At 39.9% G+C, this 26,885-nt stretch overlaps 1 protein-coding gene across 1 annotated transcript in view; it reads right to left on the reverse strand.

Annotated features, from left to right (window-relative positions):
• The window catches only part of cadps2 (Ca++-dependent secretion activator 2), a gene marked incomplete at its 3' end in the record, with an annotated part of 138,305 nt that overhangs the window by 79,248 nt on the left and 32,172 nt on the right, over positions 1-26,885 (reverse strand). Inside the window, exons 3-8 of the mRNA XM_083893187.1 lie at positions 21,354-21,686; positions 8,674-8,754; positions 7,871-8,104; positions 7,006-7,127; positions 4,365-4,476; positions 2,885-3,024 (exon numbers count right to left, since the gene is read on the reverse strand). Of these exons, the coding sequence (XP_083749313.1) occupies positions 2,885-3,024; positions 4,365-4,476; positions 7,006-7,127; positions 7,871-8,104; positions 8,674-8,754; positions 21,354-21,686 (1,022 nt within the window). The remainder of the gene's footprint in view (positions 1-2,884; positions 3,025-4,364; positions 4,477-7,005; positions 7,128-7,870; positions 8,105-8,673; positions 8,755-21,353; positions 21,687-26,885) is intronic.

Below are 26,885 nucleotides of genomic sequence, written 5' to 3' on the forward strand. Positions count from 1 at the left end.
CAATAACCTTTAAGAAAATAAATAAAGTGTGTTCGTACAGTAAGTAATCTGAAGGAACAATTTATCTACACATTATCCTCCTGACATACTTCAGACACTATAATCCATTCTACAACTACAATGAGCCGTCATTCTCCAGCTGATACCTTTGTCAACACATTAATTTCTTCCCCTGACGACGTAGCTGAAAATAAACCGAGAGAGGCCATGACACCGAGGAATATGACATTGAGGAAGTCTTGGGGAAAATGGAAGAATGACCAGCGTGGCCTTTCAATCAATGGCTGCTCCCGGGCCTCCTGAAGCGTGGGACACAGGCAAGTGCAAGTGAGGAAAATCAATCGATGGCGAGACCTCTTTCTTCAGCCCTGCTGCCCGCCCTTAAAGAAAAGGCCTCCAGTCAAGGCAGCGGCACGTCTGGGCGGAGAATCTGGGCCATTCTGTATGACTCCGGGTTAACGTGCGCCGCTGCTCACTGGCCACTTGTGAGAAATTATTTGGCTTTATCTGCGCTCCTCATGCAGGGTTTCAAACTACCACTCAGAGTTCACTGCAGGCATTTAACAGTCGTCGCTGCAGAGGCATTTTCTCTCGTCTGTCGCCATCATAATCAGGCTTTAATGAGTACATTTACAATAGGACAATGAACTTAGTTTCTTAAGGAATTATTTTTCCATTTAATGTTGTAGAAACAATAAATATGGGTGTAAATTGCTGCACCAAAAAATCTCAGCACATGCTGCTCAATAATGTTTAGACCAAGAGCAAATAATCCATAACAGTACCTACATTTAGTTTAGGGCAAACACAACGTTTCCCCTCTGTACACCTTTTTATTCCCTGCTCTTTTCCTACAGATAGTAAATCATGCTCCTGCATGTGTCAGTGTCTTAATGGATTCATGTCTTTAACCTATCAGGTTCCTTTTCATGTTTTTCTCTTTTTTTGCTGCCTGAACCCAGGAAAGAAACAACACAAAGAGAGCAAAACATGTTCTGTTTGTGCTCTTTTTTCTCTGCTTTAAGCGACAGACATTTCTGCCTCAGTTGGCCTCTTCTTAGACTTGCTTTGTACACGCACTGGATTTATTTGACGAATGCAGCACGCAGACCCTGTGTGGCCTGTTCGTCTTGGTCTCATAGATTGTGTTTTTAACAAATCAGAAAATGCCCCAGAAGTTTCGTGCAACATAGCTGAATGTAAACAAGAGGCTTGGGTGGAATCACAGGGAGAATAATACTGGCCCCTTGAGGATGACTTTGAAAACTGCACCTGATCTATTTTGTTAAGAGGGGAGTCAGTTAATCTTTTAACTGTCCAATGGTTTGCTTCACAGGATTCAAAGAAGATGACTTACTGAAGACACCAGTGTGTACAGTGCTGACTTTGACGTTGTCAGGATAAGAAAGAGATAGCCATAGAAATGTAACAGATATACCATCAAAAGTGCCACTTATGCCACCTCTCAATCGTTCATTGTTTGTTATTATGGCATTATTTCAATATCTCTATTTATGTTCGATGTAAAAAGTAAACAAAACTTTTGTTGTGTAATAGTAACAGTGATAATTCAAACATACCAGTGTGTGCAGGTGTTGTTTGGATAAGAAATACAAGAGTACAGGTATTTTAAACTCCCATTTCTTTTTTTTCAGTTACCTAATTAATTTCACTAAGGAACACTAACACTTTTATAGGCTCAAAGTTCAACGAACAGATGGATTTCACTTCAATATCTGAGAGCGTTGAGCCCAATTAGCACAAAGACCAGATGTAGGGCTCCTGGTGCACCAGCAGCTCCAGAAACTAACCTGAGCTCATTTGAAATATTAATTATTATGTTAGTCCAACTGAACAAGACTTTTAAAATACATGTAAATTAGTTGAACTGAAATGGTACTCGAGAGAATTTCTCAATGTTGGACTTACACACCAATTAAAATCTCAGTCTACAAATAAGACTGAGATGCCTAAAATCTCAGTAGTTGGGAGTTGTTTTAACTGTAATATTGTCTTTTCAGATTTAATTAAAATATGCATCAAACAAAGGATAAAACATATAATAAAATATGTGATCACTGAACTCCGAACAGTTCAAGTGTTAGCAGTTGTATTAAATCCACTGAAATGTTGAAAATGAGGCTTTGCTGCCATCTCCTGGCAGAAAAATAAAATTTACCTGGAACTGCAGTTTTGGTTAGAACTAAGAACACATAATAATAAAAACTGTAATTTTAACAGTGTAATCCAAGGATTAACCACTAAATTACTGCATGTAAATTATTTTCATACCAGGATATATTACAAAAAGTGTCTTCAAAAAGTGTCCTTGACAATCTAGAGGGCCCAAAATTGCCAAAAAGTTTAGTCAATTTATATTTACAAACAATTAGATTAGCAGAGAACGGTGAAGAGAAGTACTGAAGGGTTTTGGATATTGTGGTTTTAATGAATTAAGAAAAGCTATTTTGCATTCAGGCAGGCAAAAAGGACTACACATATAATAGTAAATTGGAGTGTACATTTTTTTTCTTCATCTTTATGTTGTTATGACTTGTGAATGTTGTAATTTAAGGGATCATGCTGTGTGAATGTACACCACATTGTCTTTGCCCGACTGTCTGTGCTTTCTCTATCAAACCAGTAGGTGGTGCTGTCAGCCTGCTCAAGGTTACTAATACCTCTGAACATACACTTCAATCCAGCAAGAATATTGTCAGCATTCTCATCTTTTCATGAATAATTTTGGATGTAAACCAAAGTTTAACTTCATTGTTTGACTTATGGGGCTACGATCTTTGCTTCCTTGGTCATTGTTTCATCACCGCCTATGTTCAAATCGTTCAAAAAGACAAAGACAATACATGAAAAATAGGAGACTCACCCGCTGTGCTTCATGTTGGGGGGTTTGTCCATGCGGACGGCCAGCTTGATCTTCAGCTCGGCGTCCTGACTGTTCTTGGGGACGACCATCCTGTGGAACTCGGCCTGCTTTGGTCCATTGGTGGTGGGGTTGAGGACCACCTGAGTGTGAACAGGACACTGTCGTTGTTGTTCTTTTGTCTGGCTCAGAAATTGAGTGAGGACTAACTGTGACGTGATTTCTAGGCAGTAGATATTCTCTCTTTGGCAGATGTGAGCACATCAGGCTAAGATAGTAACAGTGATCTGCAGTGTGCTGTTTTCTACTCCATGTCGTAGGAGCTCGACTGCTGCTCTTAATCGGCTGCGACTCAACAGGTAGAGATCCTTACTCCTCTAATCTATACGGGAGATGGCTCCCTGGGCAAGACACTCAACACCAAATTGATCCTGGCGGATGCCTCCTGCCTTGATTTATGTTTTATGACCTTCAGCTGATTCTGAACAGCGTAAGGTTTCTCTCAAGGGAGACCTAACCTTCCTGCTGCTTACTATAAAGACACAGCCTACTGGCAACCCAGAGGGGGCTTTTCCTCTAATAAGATTTTTAGAAATAATAGAGTTCATCATACAGCGAGCAGAGCATTTTGGTCCACCTCCATAGAAACATGAGAGCGGTTAAAATAACATGTTAGTCATCCAACCAGCTGTCATGACAAGTATTTATTTGTTAATTAATCTACAGCAGAAAAGGTCCAAAGGAATTTAGGTACCCACTAGTTTGAGAACATTACCAAGCATAACTGTTCAAGACCATACTCTTGTGAGCTCTTACTACAGAACTCTAGCATATCTTCAGCTGGAAGCATTGAGCTAAATGACTCTGTGTTAGGGAAATAGAATACAACAGAAAGCTTTTTTTTGCCATTGAAAGAAAAGAAAATTAAATTAGTAGATCAGATACTTCTCAGGGGTCCGATAGGCTGGGAGACATTATAGCACAAACAAATGTAAGGTAGACCTGAGTGCTCAAGCACTTCACCTTAAAATGTCTAATAATGTCTGCATTCAAATTAAGCCTTAGAATACATCAGGAAAACAATATAAACTATGCTAATATATAGTGGAGCACTGCATATAAATATGCTGCATTCAAACACAGTTATTTACTTAATCTGAAAGCTGTGTGGTTGTGTCGCAATGTACATCAAATGGTTCAAATGAAGGAGACCTTACATGGACTTGCAAGTAATTTAATGGTACATAATCTTACAGGTCTGCTTTCAGGCCAATGCATGCATTTACATAGAGGAAACATCTTTACCTATTTGACAAAATTATGCATGGCATGAGGAAATCACATGATTAAGATATTTTTATGTAGATGCCTACAAACCTAGCCTTATCCTACAGTGTGTGTGTGTGTGTGTGTGTGTGTGTGTGTGTGTGTGTGTGTGTGTGTGTGTGTGTGTGTGTGTGTGTGTGTGTGTGTGTGTACTCACTCGGCCCAGCTCCTTGTCCTCCAGAGCCAGGACCCCGGTGCTCTCTGTGAACAGCTTTACTTTGACGGAGGGCAGCGGGTGAGTTGTGATGAAATCCCCCTGAGTGCCCCACCTGACAGACAACATTCCATGTTAACAGGCTGCAGTACATGTTATGGCACAGAATTAAGACTTTTTGTTTTTCTCCACAGGTCTGATTTTGCTACACGCTCCAAGAATCCAATTATTCATTTGGTTACGGAGAAACACATTTTCTATCCAGCAGAGCCCATTTCTGAATAAAATGATCGTTGTTATTACAGAAGCCTACTTAGGTTTGTGTCTTCATTGATCCATCACAAACAGCATATGTCAATCTCACTTAATACTTTCTAGTTTATAAAAAAAAAAAAAAAAGATGAGCTCCAGTGGGATCCACAAGAGACTGAGACTTTTTTTGTTTGTTTTTAAAGCATGAACAACGCCCCATTGCTGCTACTCAAAACCCCTTACAAGTTGACTGCAGCGGGAGGTCACCCTGCAAATTCTGGTCCGTTTCGTGTCTTAACATCTCACTGGGTCTTCAGTCACATTAACAGTTCCATCAGTGTCAGCTGTTAATGCTCATCGTACAGAGAGGCGCCCTCTGGTCAGAGGAAATGGACAAAAACCATCATCGAACACACGCAGACTCACACCAGGGATTACACGCCTTTATGTCAAACTGTCATTTTATATCAGCAGAAAGTAAGTTCTAAAGTATGTATACGGGTGTGTGGCACGCAGGTGGAAAAAGGGTGGAAAAAAATAAAGTAAGATTCAATATTAAAGTCCCGCAGTTTCCAAAGTCAACATCTAATTTTGATTTTAGCCACTAAACAAGCGGCTCGGCTCATGAAATCTCCATCAGATGAAATCCTTTTGCATCAGGAAACTGAGGTTTGTGTTGCTTTGGAAACTGATGACTCCCCACACAACTGCCCATTGAATCAACAAAGATTTGTTCTCAGAGGACTCTGGAATAGTAGCACCATTAAACATCTGTTACATCATCAAATATTAAATCTGACTCGTGATTTGTTATGTACAAGGCAGGAAAAAAGGGTATTTTGTATACAGTGTTGGGACAGAATAGTGAAAGAGTAAAACTGAACTCATCACCTTGACCTCTAAAATCTAATCACATTATCCATGAGAATGTCTTTACAGTTCTCCTGAGAGAAGACATCTACGAGAATGAGAGACGGATAGTGAGACAAAATAAAGTCTAACTGCTTTGGCTGCAGCAGCTGCCACAAAAAAAACAATTCACTTTTACAACCTGGTCAATTTTTTTTTACACCACAGGAGCTTCATTACCATAAGGAAAAAAACGCAACCTGATTGTGAAAACACAATGCAGATACCCCAAGCAAATCACAGATGCTTGACATTCCACTACAGTTATGATTATTATTAATTGAAAAGGTCCTCGCTGATTAAAGAGGTGTTATGCCACAACCGCAGGAATCACTGCGGTTGTGTAATCACATTGTCCGTGTAATTATGGTTAAATAAAATGTCATTAAATGTGTGTGATTAAAGTTGAGGAACGGCTAATTACAGTGACGGTTACAGGAGCTGAGGTAAAACCAGGCGACGGTGGGTTTCTCTAATTGCCGTTGGTGATTCAGGCAGATGGAGAGCCCTCAGGGAGGAAAGTTTATGAAAGGGCAGCCTCATTACCACACACACACCCCCGACTGTCCACCCAGCATCTGATGACCAAAAACCTTCAAGAACTTTGGAGTGCATAGCAACAACACTGTTTACCCCGAGAGGAAAATATAAAGACAGGTTCAAATGAAGCTTCCTGTTAAAAATACTTTTCTGTTACTGTAGTAATGAGATGAAACCTGTACACTCAGAAACTGAGAGAAGTGGAATAGTTTTTAGTCAAAACACAATGAATTATTTGTTATAAGGAGTAAGATCTCACTTGATTGTCAAGTGCAGCACGGCTTCTATTCTACTAGACCAAATCACATTGCTAATTTCGAAAGCCTGAGCCAGAGTTTCTTGGCAGCACCTACTTGTTTCTGAGGCTGAATGAGCTACAGCTTTGAAAAGCACCTGCTTACCACCATCTAATGATGGAGGCAAGGTGTGGGCCAGAGCATGCGTGCATCCGCTGTATATTTTTGATCTGAATGGGGGAAAAGAATGTGAGGAGAGTTAAAAAGAAGGACCCTCACTGTTGTCCTTATTCTAAACCATCCTACTCTCTGTAGACCACAAACCATGTAAGATAGTGTTTCTGACATGACCTTTATGTTACCACATATATAAAAACATCTGGTAGGTTTCCATTAGTTTAAGTCCTATAGCAAGATACAGTATGTACGGATCATTCCCAAGTTATTTCTTTACCCTTCCAAAACTGAATTAAAGTCTGCCTCTGCCTATAATATAGGCAGAGGCAGACTTTTTATGTCAGTTGAGACACCGGATTATGGTGTTTGTGTCAGCTCTGTTTCATTATTACTAAATAATAACTTTAATAACCTTCTATATTCTATATTGAATGGTGTCTGTGCTTTACTTTCCGTGTCTGCACCAATTCTTTGATTAGCTCACCCTTGACCTGGTGTAACGGAGACAGAGAGGAAGACTAATAACTCACTGTGGTCTTGCGGCTTCTGCCTGGTCCGTCTGCAGCTTCTCGCCTCCCTCCACCTCCATGGTGCAGTAAACGATCCGGTTCGGAGCAACAGACTTCAGACCCTGGACTTCCACAATGACAATCTGAAAGCACCGGTGGAGGTGAGGGAGAGCATATTCGGCTCTTGCTGCTTTCACCGTCACAACACGTTCAGTCATTGCAAACTAAAGTCACATTTTAGTGCGTGTAGAACAATCAAATGGTTGCATATTTAACCACTCCATCACCACCACCAACTAAACACATGAGATTATTATGTAAATTAAGGAGTTGCTGGGTCATCTATGGACCTCTCTGTAAGGACACACCATGATAAGAAGTCCCCAGCCTTTCACAACTAAATGTCGAACCCCAACTCTAATCCTAACTCTAATCTCTGAATGTGAATGTGCAGAGTCTGTCAATGGACAGGAGTTTGGTGCCTAAAGCTCTCTTCTCTCTTCTCCATTTATCAGGTGTTAAACGTCAGTGTGGAGAGCAAGTGAAGAAGAACACATTGATTTAAATGCATCAGTTTTTTTTAAATGTATCCATATTCATATGTTAGTAGAGTTTAGATATTGTCTCTTCACTCAAACTTTACTCTTTTGTATATCACATCACTGTCAAATGTTTATGTAAAAATGTATTCAAACAATAGCTCAGAGTATGAACTAAACTAAATCTCGTCGGATCCTGAACCATACAACCATGTCCAAACTGTCAAACATCATTTTAAAGCTTAGTCACAACGTGAAGCCTGGAAGCAGTGACTCCACTGTCTGAACATGTTCTAATGTCTGAGGTCTACACACAAACACACAGACACCCACAGACACACACAAACCTCCAGAGTGAAAGACAGCACAACGTCAGATTTGGACAAGACGTCTCCCTCGTCTCCAAGGTCCAGGAAGGAGTTGTTCATAGAGGAGCGTTTGAGCTTCTGTTTAAAGTCTGGACCTCCCTTGGACACTGGCAGACTCTCCAGGTTTGCCATCAGGAGGTTGACGGATGAACGCAGCTCCTCCACATAGAGAATGTCCATCTCGGTACAGACAAACTTTGGGTATCTCTTCTCCTGAAGGACACAGCAGGTTCTGTTAGTGTTTACATTAGCACATTGCCTCTTTTCAGCTATATTTCTCTGGTTTCTGGAACAGCTCCACTCAGGAACCTTGGTGCACCCAGTCTGCATTTACACCATATTTGAGCTCAACCATTTTTATCATGGATGCATCATTAACAGAGTTTTATATTGTATATTTATAGTGTACAAGGTCTTTGTTAAAATGATTGAACTAACTTAATCCCCTTGTGATTTCAGAATGAGGATACGTATCAGCTTTACAGTTATGTTTCAGTATAATAAAGATAGGTTGGACTAAGTGTCCTTTTACAGTTTCACATGACTTGCAACTGTTGCTTATTAGGACATCCACCACACTAGAGATAAGTCTGACCTCTGACACATGAAGGGTCTGGTCTTCTTGGGTACTCGGTTATAACATATAACGTTAAACAGACGTGGGACCCACTGTACAAGAACAGCACTCAGGGGTATATAATAATAAAAAAGAAAAAAACTGACATCAAAATCCATAAAAAATAATAATACAAGAAAAAAGGAAATGTGTGTGTGTTACTCACCCTGGCAATCTTCTCAGCCAGTTGGAGCCTGCCGTCAAGCTCTCTGCGGATCTGAGCTGCCTGCTCGTCCACATTGTCCAACTGAAAATAAGAAAAAGGAAAAGACAGTTTTGTTTTTTGTTTTTATCTGCTGACCAGTTAAAACTGTAGAATCAATAAACCAAATCACAAAGTGAAAGAGAGACAGTCTTCTGTGAAGAATTGGACTGTGGATAGATTAACCAATCAGCAGCTGAGGTGATAGAAAATGACACTAAAGAGTCCATCAGGACTGATGGTCTGTGAGCGATTCATCCACTTCACGATGATGCTAGACTATTTTGAAAGTTTAAGTTTAAGAACTAAACACACACACACATTTCACATCTCTGTATGTGATACTGAAGTGAATGAGCTAAGATATGGATACGATTTTTGATTCATTTCCTACTGCTTTATCCTCCACATGAGGGTCGTGGGAGGGCTGGAGCCAATCCCAGCTGATGTAAGGTGCCAAAATGTGGGCAAAAACAGATACTACATTCAAATGCAAAGGTCTTTTAGGTTTCGTTTCCTGACGTAACTGGCAACCCGTGGTTGCTCGGCAGCTGAGACTCTACTGACTGCAATGATTGGTAGACGGCGGAAGATGGCGCCACATGCCAAAACAAACATGATTTGCAGTCTGCAAAAAAAAATTTTTTAATGCAATTATTTTGGCTGTACTGTTGTTGTTGGTGAGTTCAGTTTGTTATATGAACATTATTCCTGAGTCTGTGACATATTAGGAGGATTTTATGGCCACTTGCTTTAGATTTATTACATAATGCACCTTTAAGGGTACATCATGAACAACACACGGAGATAACAACCATTCACTGTCACACCTATGGTCAATTAACCTAATCTGCATGTTTTTGGACTGTGGGAGGAAGCCAAAGTACCCAGAAAGTACCCCTCACTAGGATCAAACCAAACCAGTGACCTCCTTGCTGTGAAGCAACAGCACTAACCAGTAGTCAAGCCTTGTAAAAATAAATTAATCTAAGTTTAAAATCACATTGCAGTTCTATTTTCAGTAATTAGGGGCAGAATCTGTGCTGCTTGAGAGCTTCATACTGACAAGTACATTATCTCGCTTTAAACCTAACTTCAGCAGATGAAAGCAAGCTTAACAAAAAACTGACTGAAGTTTGCTTAGTGGGCAGAAAAGTGCGCCTCACTTTCCTGTGATGAGCGAAGGCGTCTGAAATGACAATCAAAGATTAAAAGGCTCAGATTGTAACTGGCCTGAAGTCAAAGAGACGAGTAAGAAATTCATGCTCGATAAAAGGGGAAAAGAATGAGCCGTTTAATTTGTGCCAGTTTCACTCCAGACTCCAGTGTCTCATTTGGAGCGATACAATCTTCCTTTAGTCACACACAGCCAAGTTATCCAGGCCCTGCTGCTGAGGAGAAAAACACTGACGAGCAGCTCTGAAAAAACCCAACGCTCATCCAAGAGCTACGGCTCCAGATAAACAGATCAGTCAGAGCACCGTGAACTATATGTCTAACTCCACCTGTGCATAATAACATCTTATCAAGTACATCTGTGGCTGATGTGAAATGTCAGGGTAAAGGTAGAAAATCAATGTCTGAACAAAATGTATAGCAGTCCACACAAGAGTGGCAATTAAGGTTCATCACAACACTGTGAAAGTTGACTGTGACAGAATCAAAGTCAAATGCTTCACCTACCTTAATCAAATGTGTTTATGAGTTTGGATTGAATTTTAAAACTGCCGCAGAGCGATGATGGCACTTGTCGCCTTCATAATGATGAAAATTATAAACAAGCGTCTGTTTTTCCTAAATAAATTGATTACTTAATAAAATATTAATAATAGTGTCATCTCCTGACACCACGTCCTGTCAGGCCTGACACCCAGCTGCACTAATTACTAAAATATGGACATGTATTCACGGATAAACTGACAGGGCTGTAAGTTTCCTTTGTGTCGTCAACAGAATTCTTCAGCGTGGATCCACGTGTGTGGATGACTGCGGCTCTGACATCCACAGACGACAACAAGAAGACGCACAGAGTCACTGGTGATGAGGTCTGCTGATGTGCACCCCAATTAACTCCACAAACCGAGGGAGAAAATGCACTTCATTATCAGACGGATGGAGTCAAACTATCACGGTGTGAACTTCAGTTTGACAGATGAACTCAAATTCAGTGTTAAGTGATTTGACTGTTGCTCACTTAATGTTTTTTCCCCCTGTAGAGACAGTCATCAGTGAGCGAGATTAGTTGTGAATGTCAGCATTTATACAGCACCTCTCAGAGTACTTCACAGTACATTTATGCATTTATTCTGTAGAATGCTGTAAATAAATCAGCCAAAGTCAGTCGTTTAATAAAGTACTACATCTATCTTAATAATTTCGGGAACCATGGCCTACACCAGGGGTCTGCAACCTTTAGAATGAAAAGAGCCATTTTCGTCTCCTCTCCACCCAAATAAAATTAATCTGGAGCTGCAAAACCTATTTGATCATTAAAATGAAGATAATATCACATGTAAAGTATATACATAGATACTATATTTAAAGAAGTACAGCTCGTAGATGCATTTGAAATGAAATAAAACAATTTTATGTAGTTTATGTCTGATAAAACCTGCCTGGCGTAAGTACATGGATCTAAAGATGGACAGGACTCCAGAACAAATCATCTTAACTGTCATTTTCACGCAGAACAAGCTTGTGTCTCCCTTGCGTCTAGATTTTAACCTGCATTTGATTCTTTTCACTGTATCATTCAGAGTTTTTTATCACTCTCTTTTATTGTGCTCGTTTCAGTTTGAAGAGACAGTAAACTGCACTAGGTGGTTCTTTTCAAAGAGATTTTCCAAAGTCAGACATTTCTCAACTTTTTGTAGAGTGAGAAAATGTCAATTCCAACTGACTCTTTACCTTTTCAATGTCAATGTGTTTTATAATCAGTGGGTAAAAAAAAAAAATTCTCATTAATAGTGTCAGACATAATGAAGAAGACTCAATATACCTGGCAGTGATGATTAAAGCATAACCCAGAATTATGTTTGGTTTGTTTTTTGTTTGTAGAGTCAGCGTGATAACATTTCTGTGGTCAGACAAACAACAGCGGCTATTATTGCCAGTCAGGTCGTGTTAATTAATTACAAATCTAATTAACTGTAACCAAGATAACGCACATCGCAGTTTGTCCGCTGCTCATCAAACTCCGCTGCATTTAACACGTCTATGAAGCGGATCCCGTAACGACAATAAAATAGAAATAGCAAACGGATGAAACAATGGAAGAACTCGGCTGTGTCATGGCGTAAAATCAGATTTTCTCGACGGCCTTTGGTGCAGAGAGGTAAGTGGCATACAGCTTTTGGTTTCCAGGTAGAAAAGGTTGTTTAAAATGAATAAAATAGTGCTGGGCAGTTAACCACAGTTAACACAGTTGTTGGTCATAATGGCAAGTGCAAGTGCGGAAGCACAGACAGACACACAGAGCCACCAAAAACAATACTTCACTCCCACTGTGTGGGGTGAAATAATTAGAGAGAGAACAGAGAAGGCCCTAAAATTGTAACAAAAACATCAGTGAGAGAGATCAGAGTGCGGCTCAGTTGTTCCAACTTCAATTATGTGGTCTTTGTCTGAGGCCTTTCTAATTCTGCCTCACAGAGCATTTCTATGACAACCAGCCTTCATGTAAATGTCATTTAAAGTCTTTTTCGGCATGTTGACACATCAGACAGAGTGAACCAACACGGCACACATTAAACACAACACAAACTTCAACGCAGACGGGAAGGAACGTGTCGTTTGAGCACTGTAAAATGTCAATGAAGAGTTTGTTGTTGTTTTTTTTACTTCATAATACTGACAAACGTATCCCATTAAACACTGCAGACAAGGGAGCAGGCACCTGAAATGTTCAGACAGAAAACAAACTCACTATTAACAGTTACATTTTAAAACTGTGACATGAAAAACATATCTGCAAGAGCGGGAAACGATGACGATTCTGCAGGAAATGATCTCTTAAAATCATTTAGTTCCAGTGGATCTACAGATCTGTAGGTTCACTTGATGGTCAACTTTGTGAATTTTTGTTTTTCCAAGTGTTGTATACAATTATTGTTACTATTATTATTATTATTTTAAGATGGAAAAAGATTAATTTTTTTAAAAGCATGTTGTGGTGAAGGATTAGAGGTCAAGATGGTTTAGTGCTTCCGAAAGTGCTTTTCAAAGATCCGAGTGATGCTGGAAAGGCTTTTATGACTATGACAGAAATGACTCAGCATTCAGTCCACAAAGCTACACCACAGTTCCATTCATAGAGAGAAGAAAACAAATGAAAAAGACGGCCATATTCCTCCTGGTGTATTTTTTTCTTTCCCTCAGATCAGAATTCATTCAGTTCAGAGACAACTGCGGTTTTTAAAGTTACAAAGAGGCAATTTAATAGCGTGGAAGGCGACCCAGCAGGGGCCAACAGTCTGCTGCTCACATCCAGACAGAATTTACAAAAAAAAACACTCGTTTTTTTCAAAAACTTTGTAGCTGCAATCAGAACTAATCACTGCATCACAGCGCAGAATAAAAAGGGATGTTTAGAAAAAGGAAATTTCTCAATTTATCCAGTAACTTAAAAAGTAAGTGGAGATCAGACGGAAACGTTTAACGTTTTAGACTCAATGTCTTATCAAACACTCATAGAGAGATTATTTTTTGCATAGCTCAGACTAATGATGTTAAAAAAAAATTCAAAAAAATCTAAAATTACAGATTCTTTTGTATTTCTCCAAAAAGTAAGGATAAGACGTTCATGACAATACATATGCAGAGAAAATGGTCTGTTGACAGTTAAAAGAACATCAGGGAAATGAAGGTAAAGAAGCACAGATGTGTTAAGGACAAAGACTAAGACCTGTAATGTACATTTAGGTTTAATATGGTGTTTGATATTGTGTGAGATAAATAAAACCAAGAAAGCAACTTTATGTTCTGATAACCTCAATTTATATTAACTTCTTGTTGATAGATGAGTGTAAAAAATGACTGCGCTTCATTTCCCCCAAGACTGGGAGAGAGAGAGCATTTTATTTTGTTCAATATTGAGCAGTAAAATAGGAAACGTGTGAGAGTTGGGCAATTTGTATGCATGACATGGAAGCAACATCAAATACAGAGCTCTACGTCTTCTTTACTGTACTGTAAGTATCATAAAAGTGACAACGGGGTATGGGATCTCATTGTTTGTGCTGGTGATTCAGCCAGGAGAGCCCGTCATTGTGGGTGGGTTTTCCATCAGTCTGACTTTTATACACATGCTCTTTTTAGTTCATAAAAACACCTGAATGGAAATAAAGAAAAAAAAACAACAACACTCAGAGTTTCTACACGTGAGGGAGGTGGAAAAGTCATTGCAAAGTCCTGCTTCTGCATTTGCATTTCACTGTAATATAAAAGGTAGCAGACGAGGCAGATACACCAGGTTTGGTTTACTTACAACAAGAAACAAATATTTTCAATAATAGATGGAAGCAACAGTGAAACATCACCACGTATGAAGAAGCTACAGGCGCTCTTCATTTACATCGTGAGGCAGCACCTTCTTCTCCCTCTGTGGTGATACAGACTTTTACACCACCGACTGCTTATCTCGGTGAACTAACTCCCAATATTCCCGTTAAAGTAGCTGGTGGAAAAACACACATAAATGTGCATTTACTTGCACATCTAAAGTTGGGTTTTTACCTCAAATTTGGTGAAAATGTAGACATTTATGTGGCCCTGTGATGGACTGGCGAGCTGTCCAGGGTGTACCACGCGGATAGACCCTCATGTGGAGGATAAAGTGGTAGAAAATGGATGGATGGTTCCTCAGTTCCTCTCCAAGTTTATTAGCCAAGCCATTTGTTAAGTTGTTAAGTGGCTAAAATCCATTTTTTTTCCTTTCATCCCTGCTGGTTACCATGTTTTCAGTGAGTGTTTCTTTGTATGTAACTTCTGGTATTTCACTGTTCTACTTCTTCACCATTAAGATACAAAATCTCTGGTTAATAGCCTTCATTACATTGTGTCTTCATTACAACTGAGCAACCCGCCCCACACACAAATAAAGAGTAATCATGAAAGACTGAGAGAGAAAAGACACAATTACGCTCTGCCAGTTGTTGCAAGAATCGTACGACAAAAAATCCTAAAGCAGCCTGAGGGCAGAAGAGCAGATTTTCGGATTAAGTTGAAGAACTCACTGTCACTGCTGAAGGCTGTGGAGTTGCATCCTGGAAAGGTGGGTAACTTATTAGAGCGTCATCTACCTGACTCTTGGAGCTAACAAGAGCCGACACACAGAAAGAGCCAACACAGAAATCAATGGAACCACTGCACAGCTAAATGGGCCCTGTTTGTGGCTAAAATGCCTATGACTCACAAACACAACAGGACCAAAAAAAAATGTTATAGAATAAAAGTATAATTGGTGCAATCACAACAAACTTGGATGCATTCAAATCCTCTGGTTCACTCGCCCTAACAAACAAACATTCCAGACAATCTCAAGAGAGTCTGGATTCAACCGCACTGATTCAAGGAAAAGAGTAGAAAGCAGGTAGACTGTACAGGATTTATTTAGCGTCAACTATCAATGATTCCATTTAAAAAAAATCTATCTATAAAGAAAGTTTTGTCTGCGTGTCTGCCTGTCTGTCTGTGTCTCTGTGACAGGCATATCTCGCTGACAGTCAGATCACCCTAAAACTTTGGATATGGGTTGAGCATGGCCCGATGGAGGAGTTCTTTGGAGGAATTTTAATTTTCGCTGTTTTATCATGCTGCACTTTCGCTGATTTATTAAGCTACACCAGGCAGGCAGTGGCTCATCAGCAGCAGCTGTGCTGTCTGGAGCGGGGAGGTGGGAGTGAAAAGGCTGTCCTCACGGTGGGTGAGACATTTTCACACGGTTCACTGCATAACATGGTGATATACTGAAACGATGAAGTGACCATTTACCAATACGCGAGCACATATTTATTTTGCATTAGCATGCTACTACTTTGCAGCTAAACTTGGCAAACCTGTTTCCAAAGGTAAGCTAGCGAGACGACGATTAGCATTAGCGTAGGGCTAACATATTACAAACACTTTGCAGCCTCATTAGGTACAACACAATTTTTATTACCATAGCTGTCATATCACTGTCTAGATGTGGTCTAATTCAAAAATAGAATAGATTAAAATAGAATATAAATAGAATAGAAGGAGGCAGAACTCCAATTGGCTGTTCCACTGCACACAGCGCTCGGTGGAATGACTGCATCTTCAGCACCTGCGCCAACTTCCTGCACCGCAAAGAAACCAACAAACGGAAGAGTCTAAAAGAGAGCGCTAAAGCAAAGAAACACGGACACATTTTAGCCAGACAGAATTTCTTAGATAGGGAGATTGCATCCATTCATCGTTGTGTCTGACAGAGAGCGGCAATCCAAAGACAATCAATGCTTTCTTAACCAGCAGGTGAAACGCAATGATCGACTTTTTTTGCCTTGCATAGAGCAGCTTTGGAGCTGATATATCAACAATGTTTGTAGGGAACAAATAAATAGATCTGTTTCCATTATTTCCTCCAACATAGACCACGCTACTAGAAGTCAACGTCTGACAAATCCTCTTCCAAACACAAATCTCGCCTCTGTAGAGGAAGCAAACTGCACAGAGCACATTTTACAACCAGTCCTCCTCTGAGGAGATAATTATTTTCCACACTTTAGTCTAATCTCATGTGTTGAATGTTTCTTATGAGATTGGATGGCTAAGATTTACTTCTAAACACATTAATACAGACATTCAGAGCCATATAGTTATTTCACATGGGATTTTTTTATGTCTAGATCCACAGGCAGAAACTAACAGTTTACGATTTGCCTATTATGGATGAGGAAAAATTACAGCACGTCCTACCTTTACCCTGCTGTAGTGATGAAAACGACTATAAAGTGAGAATGAAAAACGAACCATGCCATATTCTTCCATATTATTACTCATGTTTGAACAGTATACTTGCTTAAGTCATAGGTTTAACTTTGATGTCACACTGAATCTTGCCAAGTTTCATCCAAACTCGATAAAAACTTCCTGAGTCATGACTGTGAGAGACAGATCAGCAATTATAATTGATGAGGAATCAGTGATTAGAATACACCCACCTGCTGCTCCAAAGCCCCAGCGTTGGATAGACACTGCTGCCTCTCAGTCTCCTCAGACACCAGCTGATCTGAACAATGAACACCTGTGGGGCCTCGTGTATAAACCGTGCGTAAGCACAAAAAAGACTGCGTACGCTTGATTTCACGCACCCGATGACTGCTGACGTCAAAACAGGAACACACAACGTTTTAAACGCTCTAAAATAGTTAAGTAACGGACTAATTTGTTGTCAGAAAATGGGACTTGAACGTTGATTAGAACATTTCCTTATCCCATGTTTGTATTGTTTTTAAAAATCCTACAACCATATCCTTCTGTGTTCCCAGGTGTTGAACTTTCACAGACTAATGATAGTAGACGAGTAGAGTCCACTTAATGGGCTTCAAGTTACAGCTCTGCTGATTCTGATTCATTTTTGCCAGTGCTGATTACTATGAATATATTTGGAGGTGGTGAAACAGAATAAATAGATTTCACACCTATATTTAATTTGGGCACAGAGCTAGTATGAATGAGGAGCCAGTGGGTTTGTTTTTGTTATATTACAATAAAAATAGTGTGCCAGTTTTCAATCTAAAAAAAAAAAAAAAAAAAAAAATGGCCACTACCTTCAGACCATTGTCAAATGGGTTCAGTTCACACAATGTAAGTAAGTTGAGCTTGTGAAGTGAGATACCAGCAAGGTCACTGGAACATGTGTGAAGTGAAATAAATGTTGAAAGAGACCTTTAGGTTAAGGAATTAACCTCAGTTCTCTGAGACATGAGTGAGGTAGTCGTATACAGAAGCAAGTGGTCGGAAGACAGTGGGAATTTGGGACCCAGAGTTGTCCTTTAAGAAAGCACAATGAAATATAAGAATGTTAACATGTCAAATAGAGCTGAAACAATTAATCGATTATTTATTAATCCATCTATCCATTATCTACCGCTTTATCCTCCACCGGAGGGTCGTGGGCGGTGCTGTGCTTATCTCAGATGACATAGGGCGATAGGCGGGGTACACCCTGGACGGTTCCGGTTCCGGTTTACTAAATTAGTTGCCAACTATTTTGATAATCGATTCATCGGTTTGTAGCTTTTTTTTCATTATTAAAACAAGATTTCTGATCGTTTCTTTGCTCCACATAACAAAGAAATCATTAAAACAGAATCATTTTGGTTTGTGGACAAAACAAGACTTTCGAGAACATCGTCATTTCCAGGTTTGACAAACACTGATCAAAGTTTTTTTTAACATTTTCTGACATTTCATGGACCAAACGATTAATCGAGAAAATAATCAACAATCGATTGCGAAAATAATAGTTGCGGCTCTAGTGTCGAACAACGTGCCTAACAAAAAGAACCCCAATTGCGTTTTGGCTGTACTGACAGCAAAACAGACCATGAAAATAGACATGGAACATTATGTCTGCATCAAATTACTAACAAGTCCATGAGGAGATTGGCTTATTTGGATATAAAAGCAGGGGGTCCCCTACTGCTTGACACTTTGAAATCCTAATTACAACGTGACTTAGGACATTCTGATTAAAAACAGAGAGTTTAAAAAGACAGACAGGCTACCAATAACAACACACAGTGTGATGTCATATACACACACACATAGTTATCGGGTGCATTAGGCATTTGTTTTCTGACATATTTTGAATTATGCTTCACATGACAGGTCTCTAAATGAATACTGAAGAAACGGAGGCAGAGAACAAACAGTACCAGTGAGGAAAAGGTTGTACCTGTGCTAACATGCAGGGGAAACAGTTATAATCCCCACCTGACTGGTGGTGAACTGTGGGTGGAGCATAAAAAAAGGAGACTAAATCAACTGATCCCCAAGGTAGGCATACTAATAAAGCATTACTGTGGTCTGGAGGCCAGAGAGAGCAGACATTTTCCTACTATAAACCGTATAAACCTACTGCAGCAGCATCACGGCAAACCAGAGAGTGTGGCGCTCGGCACAAAGTGTTACGACTCAAGAAAAGACTCGATGGACTACAACTGTGCAGCCACTGGCTTCACATAATTATCTTCAAATTGAAATTATCAAGGTGCATATTCATCATTAGAGGTCAAGAGCAAAACAAGCCCTGTGCACACTGGCTTTAAAATGCAAGAACTCTGTTGCTTGGCAACAAAAGTGAACAATGTCTTGATTTCTTTTCTTTTTTTTAAATTTAATAATGCTTTTCATTTGTCTTCTTTTAAATATGTCACCTAAAACCGAATAAACTCAGAGAAATTAGATTCATAAATAGCTTAACAAGTCGATCAGACACTGTGACTGTATAGCCTTGGCTCACTGGTCATAAAATCACTTTTGGTTTATTCAACATTACATTCAGTTCCAACTAAATGCTCGTTTTCTCACTTTCTCTCACACACTCACTGTGTAAAAACAACATTAATTGGTCTTTGTTAACAGGAATTATTTGTATTATGAATTTAAGTCTTATACTGAAGGTAACACAGCTAAGTGTATAATCATAATCATGGGTTTAACATGATAACTCATTATTTTATGTTTAACCTTAAGTGCCAGGAAAGTAAAACTAGGAACTTTTATTGAGGTTTTGTATTTCTAGTTTCATTAGTACCAAAGACACCTTTCATATTTTTCTTCATTTTAATATTAATACAAAGTGCCAGACACTAGAAAATTGGAGATGTGGTGGACGAGTGAGTGAACGAGTGGTATCAATGATTTGAAGAAAATGGAATTAGCGCAGAGTTCTTCTCTTTCTCTCTGCTCCTGCAGCCTCTGTTCTGTCTTTTTTTTTTGTCCCTAATGAAGTACAACAGACACATTCTGGTGGGTGTAGAGGTGAGGAGGACATCTCAATGGACTGTGAAGTAATCTGTAAATGGAAGCTATTTATGTCGACAGGAACTCTCAAAGTTTATGTTCCAAGTTAGAGTGATATATCACAAACACACACACTAAATAAATAAATATGTCTCTGTTATAATACTGATATATTGATCTTCTCTGCTCCTTTTCAGTACCACAGACAGTGGATCTACAGCATTAACATAAGTCAGAGTCTGGAATTATACAAGCAAATGTATTCTGACACTCAGTAACCCAGCGGAAATTATCTTTCTGCCCCTTATCTTCTGGTTGTTTCACTTACAAAGTGATTCTTCTTCCAAAAGTGATTATGTACTCCATACGCTGTGTGTTAGGATTAAATGTATGTAATTAGTGATTAATATTTTTAATCTGATCACGGAAACACGGAAAACATTGATTCATTTCTGTAACTTGCATTACAAATACAGAATATCTTGCTGTGAAATTACTCTTTCATTACGTATAACTTGAAAGGAGACATATTATACCCTACTTCTACAAGGTAACCTAGTTCCCTGGTGTCCTGATGAACATGTCTGTGACATACTTTGGTCAAAACACCTTAAGGATAAAGCACCACATCAGTTCAATCACCCTGCCAAAACAGCCCTGTTCAGAACGCTCGCTTTTGAGTGCATGTCTCTTTAAATGCAAATGAGACACAGGAAACTACGTCAGCGTCACTGAAGGCCACATTATACTTCTCCGACTGCGTAATGCGTTATCCGTCTGCGTCACCACGTAGACCACTCGAGCCTTTATACTTCTGCGTCGTGGTGACGGATAGGCGCTACAATTTTCCACCCGATCAGTAGGGGTCGCTGCGCAAGGTTGTTGTGCTGAGTGAGCAATGGCGTCCGAGGGAGAAAGACTGTTGTTGTTGAAACAGCGGCCGTTTGTCACTTTTCTGTGTCCCGGAACGCAGTTTTAAGATAATTTGAGGCAAGAAATTGGCCATTTAGAGTCTAAACATGTGCTGTATGTGTCAAGATATGACGTATTTATAGTTCGGCAGCGACGAAGTCGGCGGTGTTTAGCTCCGCCTTCTGTGGACCAAAGTCCCAAATATAAGTATTAAAATGATTAAAAAGTTGATTTTGCATAATATGGCACCTTTAAATATTCAGATATGAATCAAATGACGCTTCTAAAGTCACAGTTAAGTTTAATATTAGAGGCTAAAGGTCACACAGTGCTTGTGCAGTGTGACATCCCAAACATGAAATAAAAATGTGTGTGACACAGTGTCCTGAGGCAGAGTGGTCCTTGATTAACAGCTGACCTGACATTTTATTGTTTCAGTGGACCATCAGTCAGGAGTCTGGACAGGAGCCAGAAAACAACATAATGCTGCTATTTCTGCAGCTGTAGACTTGATGCTGCTGGCAACACGGTCCTCTGTGACTGAGCCAACACAAGAAATGCTGTTCCCATTTGAAACATTCATGGTTTTCAGCAACTGCTCATAAAAGTTTGTATGTCTGTGAGGAGATGTGGGTAAAAAACCTGATTCAACTTCTAGGTTAGCTTGTTACATGTAAAAAGAGCTCCGCTAACTTGTAATTTGCACATCACTACAACTAAAACATTAATTTTCCACTCACCTGACAGGCGTTGTACAGCAGCTGGTGCTCAAACTTCCGGATGCCCAGTATCTGCTGGAACATCTCGTACAACTGCTCCTTACTGAGGATGAGCTCCGACACGGCGCTCAGGTGCGCCCGCTGTGTCTGGCGCCGCATGTCCTCATCCCCCCTGTAGATGGCGTCGTACTTGGCGATCCAGGAGCTGAGCACAGTCTCTTTGCTTAGGCCGTCGATCTCCGGCAGGCTGCGAATGCGCCTCTCTATGTTTTTCTTGAAGACATCGCGAAAGTCATTGGCCGAGCAGCCGCCGCTCTGAACCATCCGGTAAACACGCTCACTCTTCAGGAAACCCTGCCAAGGACAGAAAAAAGTACTTTTTTTTAGTATTAAGTACCCTTTAATCAATGTTTCCTTTTACCACAAGACAATGTTCCAATGAAAATGCATTTTCTAAAGTAGGACATTTAGTTTTTATACCTTCACAAACATCTGTAATTTCCAGACTGAAAACGGCTCTGCATAAAGAAACATGGCTCGCTCTTTTATGTCAGTGAGTCTACTGTGTGGGCAAAACAATGTAAGGTTGTGCAAAAAGTCACAGTAATTGGTTGAATTTGCGTCGGTTGATTAACAGTTGTGACTTTTTGGGCAGAAGCAGACTTGCACCAAGTCTGACAGAAAAATAAGTGCCTCTGACTGAGGAAGCAGCAGCAGCATTTGAACTGTGTTGCATTAAACAACCTCACAGTTGGTGGATTCACCTCTTCCTGTGAGTCACTCGGAAATTCTGAACAGCCGAACATCAGCGAGAAATGATTCATCTCATCCAGGCGGAGAGTTCAGAAAACAGTGGCCGAGGAAACTGAAGAGACAAACAGGCCCAAACAGCAATCTGGACTTCAATATTCTAAGTATTCTCCTATGTCAAAGTGCAATTTCAACTTTTAATTCTGCGATACACTATAGTAGTAGTATATAATAATAAAATAATACTATATGAAAGGAGAGAGAAAGAAATAATGTACACGAAAACAACCTGGCCAGGTTTTCATGCAGTAGTTTTAGCTTTAATGAAGCCCAGCATCATGAAAACACAGCGTTTTTTTAGGTGCACCTAGGTCTGCAGATATTTTGTGTAACTATATAAAAATATAACTTCTATAAGGGAAGAAAATGTCAGATTCTGCCAATTAACACCCCTAAGACGATGCAACAAATCACTTTTATTCACATTCAGTATCTTATTTGTCAGTTAATGCTGAGAATATAGTTGTTCAGGCTTGATTTAATAATTTTTCCAAAAAAGGAATTTTATACATTGAAAAAAAAAGAAAACATTTTATTGGCATTTTAGCCTACAATTTGTGCTGAAACTACTTTACGGATTCTATTTGCAGCTGTCTGATAATCTTTTAAGATTAAGATAAATGATGGAACACTTGATGATTGTCTCATGTCTGGGAACCATGCAAAGCACGGGAGGGGATGCTGTATTTGTGCATTCTGTACAGAAGATAACGATTGAATTTAACATTTTTGCCTGATCGGAATCAAGTGAAAGGAGGAAAAAGAACAATAACACTTGTTGACAGCCTGAAGGTTGTCCTGTGGGCTTCAGTTTGCCCTTGAGTGCCGGCGATGATGGGCGATGAGAGTGATAAACCTGCTGAGTTTGAACCAATAGCAGATGGAAAGGAGCCGCCAGGAGGCTCAAAGAGTAATGACATGGAACAGAGATCTCTTGAATCTGCAGAGACTAACATGGAGATGGCAAGAGAAACACTGGAGGAAAAATGTGTTGGTGTCAAAGAAAGCAAAGCAAAGAGCAAAGGGGGGGGGGGGGCAATGTGAAGAGATTTATGATGATAAATGGAGATGGGCAAATGAGGAGTGGAATAAGTGGGAGGTGACAGATGTAGCTGCCAAGAGAGGAGGCTTCTATCAGCAGATAATGAGCCTCTCTGCAACACTCAACACAAACTGTTTTAAAGTGCAGAAAACAGAAATACATTACACTGCCGCTGCGGCCAAAAACTATATGGCTGACTTTTTAAAAAAATGTACAACCATATGATGTTTTTTTCTTTAAGCCATGAATGTGCAAACTGGCTGAGTGAATGCTTTCAGGTGTATTTAGTCATCCATGTGGGAAAAAAAGAAGCACTGTCTAACAACCAGATCAGAGTCATGTTTCATTTCCTGTTTAGCACTTAATCCGACTTACAGCCACTATAACAGATTACCAGAAGCCAAAAAAAATGCACACTCACAGTTTAATAATTCAGATTTAGGTGTAGTGAAATTTAATTAACCATTTTTTTTTGGACGAGACTTAGATGTTTGAACACAGCTCTGCAAGTGATACGATCAATTTCAGTGTTTCCCTGTGGTGATTAGGAATGTTAATTTTTTGAATTTCTCCCCAACCTATAACCAACGCTTTTGCACCAGTTATACTCATTATTAACAATTACCTGATGGGATTTAAAAGTTTGACTTATTAGTTTGACCACCACATACCAATGGAGCTTAAACAGTGATACATGAGGATTCAATTATCTTACACTTGTTGCACTGCTCTTTATTACACACAGACACACACACACATTCACTTCAGTGGAAATCAACATAACATCATCAGCAAAACTTCCTGCCAAATAAATTTGCTCAACTTGTTCAGGCCCCTTGCCTAATAATTATTAAATGACATGCATAAAATCAACAATCAATCACTACCACGTTATCCTCCACATGAAGTAGGTGGGAGGAGACTGGAGCCAACCCCAACTGACATTGGGGCGAAAGGCAGAGTAAACCCTGAGCCCCATTGAAAGGTCAGTTGAGAGTGCCTGACTAACCAGAGAGAGAGACTCAACACAGTGACCCCCTTGCTGAAAGGCAACAAAGCTAGCCACTGCACCAATGTGTGCCTTGATTTCTTTACCTCTACTAACCATCAATATTCATGGGTTTGAGTGTCGTGACAATGTGGGAAACTGAGCCACCTTGGTGGAGGTTTGCTCTCTAAACTTGAAACTTGGAAAAACGCTGCTCTGAACTCACCAGACTCCGTCATAATGAGGACACTACTGCATTTCAAACATCTGACTTGGCTCTCAACCCAATGGTAAAGAGGTCATTATTTAATCTCTGGTGTCTGCCTGCCTGGCATGAAGATGAACCAAAAGCTAATTAAGCAGCAGAGGTTATTCTTCCATGTCAGCATAATGACGAGCATTTTTGTGCAACTGTGTTCCGTCTGAGCTCCGACGTTTCGTCACAGGAGCGATCACCCTGTTCCTGCAAACTGATGGGATCTACATTTTACTGAAGCCGGTGTTATCAACATGCAGCGTGTGTCAGTGGAGGCCTCACAATTAATCAAAAAAACACTTAAGTCCACACTCTCAATACATTTAGCCAATCTAATTACCAAATCTAATGCAGTTTGCAATGATTGCAGAAGGGCCACAGCTTTGCATCAGTACCAGAAGAGGCACATTGTAATACATCGACATTAGAGGTTGTACAGATTTTTCTATGGATGATGCTGTTGCCAATTATTATAAATCAGAACAGCTGATAATTGCTGATAACAGATGCAGATTTCTTTTTGTTGATATTTAGCTAATTGTCTTTCTTCCAACTGATAAAATACAACTCCAACCAGTTATTAAACAACACCAATGGCCCTTTTCTTCACTTTAGTGCAATTATACACAGGAAAAAGGTCATCAAGTTTCTCAGAACAAAAATGCATAACTTGTAACAATGCCAATTAAAAAAATTGAATAAAATAATTGGCCAAATGATTAATAAGTCTGCCGCTAATGGACATGGTCTAATAATATTAAACTACTTGACAAACTACGTTGGTTCAAATTCAACCTCAGACCAGTACAACTCCATAGCAAAAGCCGCCCTCCCTCTGCTGCTCCTTGGATTCCATAGGCTTTTCCACTAAATGTCAGCCATTATTACTAATGAATAGATCAGCATGAGACTTCCTCCCTCCCTGCTGCTCAAATTAATTGCTGCTTTAAAATTTCACTAAATTATTTACACACCAGCAGTGTCCAGCTGTGAGTTGGAAGATTAAAGGCACAGACAACAAGAGTACGCTCTCTCCAAGTGACTGAAAACACTCTCGGAGGCCTTAAGTTCAACAGAACCAGGATTTCAGAGGTTAACCCTTCTGTTTGGTGTGCATACTTCTCATCACCGTAAGTCCTAGACCTTTTATGATATCTAGAAAATTCATAAACTATGGACTGGCGATCGGGCCAGGGTGTGACCCCACCTTTTGCCCAAATGAGATTAGCACAGCCTTCTACGTTTTGCTTTGTTGTGTGTCCCTTACTTTCAAATTCAATATATCAGAACATTCATGATTTAACTGTTCTTCTGCGACATTATTTAAGCTTTGGTTTAAGAGCTGCACCGTCAGCTGCTAAAGAGGAGCTGTGGCTCTTCACTGCTCATATGTCCCTTCATGCATAAAACATGTAGTTTGATATTAAAATGTGTCAATGCAGCTTCAAGTCAGCCTGTCAGTTTGTGGGAGCATCAACAAATCATCATAGAACGTTTTGAATTCAGCACTACCTGTAATACTTTTATCTGTAGAATATATTTTACTTTAACTCTTTATTACTTTAGTTTAATTATACGAATGAAGCACTTGCACTGCACTGCACTGCACTGCAGTAGCTGTTGGTAATCGTAGTAGTAAGAAGTACTAGTTCATATCACATCAGGTGTGAGGTGGAGGTTTTATCAAACACCAGGGGCCTCATGTACAAAGACTTGCGTGGATTTCCTACTAAATCTTGGCATACGCCAAAACCCAGAAACGGTCGTACGCACAAATAAATTCAGATGTATCAAAGTGTGCGTACGCATGGATCCAAGCACGTTCCCTTTGTACATCCCAAATCAACGTGGAATTGAGCGTACATGCAGAGGTGCCAAACTCCTTCCTGTCCACGCCCCATTTACATATGCAAATCAATTTAAATAAAACCTGCATTCACCTCTTTGATCAAATAACGCACTGAACAAAGGAAAGTAAAAGAATTTCATGGTCAGATCTCAAGGTGGAGGTGAAGCGGAGGGTTTCTGCTCACCGCCGAAGCAAAGTGACCGCAACAGGTCATGCAATCAGCTGCTCACACATCGCTCGTGCGTAAAGTTGGCAGGATATTAAACACTTTGACTCATGTTTAATTTTTTAATTTTTTTCCTCACAATTAATGAATGCAGAAGTGCGCCACGGCCGACATTTCCAACTTTACGCCCGCTTATACTGACATGAATACTGAACACAGGGAGACGATCAGGGGCTTGTTAGAAAGCTCTGTAGCTCTTATTTCACCAGCAGAAAAAAAAGAACATGATATTTGAATGCGCACATGCCCAAATGTGCATGGCGCTGGTTTATATACGGGACAATTAAAATGATTGTTTACTCACCCAGAAGCCACCCATCGCGCACTGTGCCAGCCTCCAACCTGTTCCCAACCGCTGTTAGTCATACTGATTGAGTCGTGC

Source organism: Microchirus variegatus (assembly GCF_963457635.1).
Source record: "Microchirus variegatus genome assembly, chromosome: 8".
Classification (NCBI taxonomy): domain Eukaryota; kingdom Metazoa; phylum Chordata; class Actinopteri; order Pleuronectiformes; family Soleidae; genus Microchirus; species Microchirus variegatus.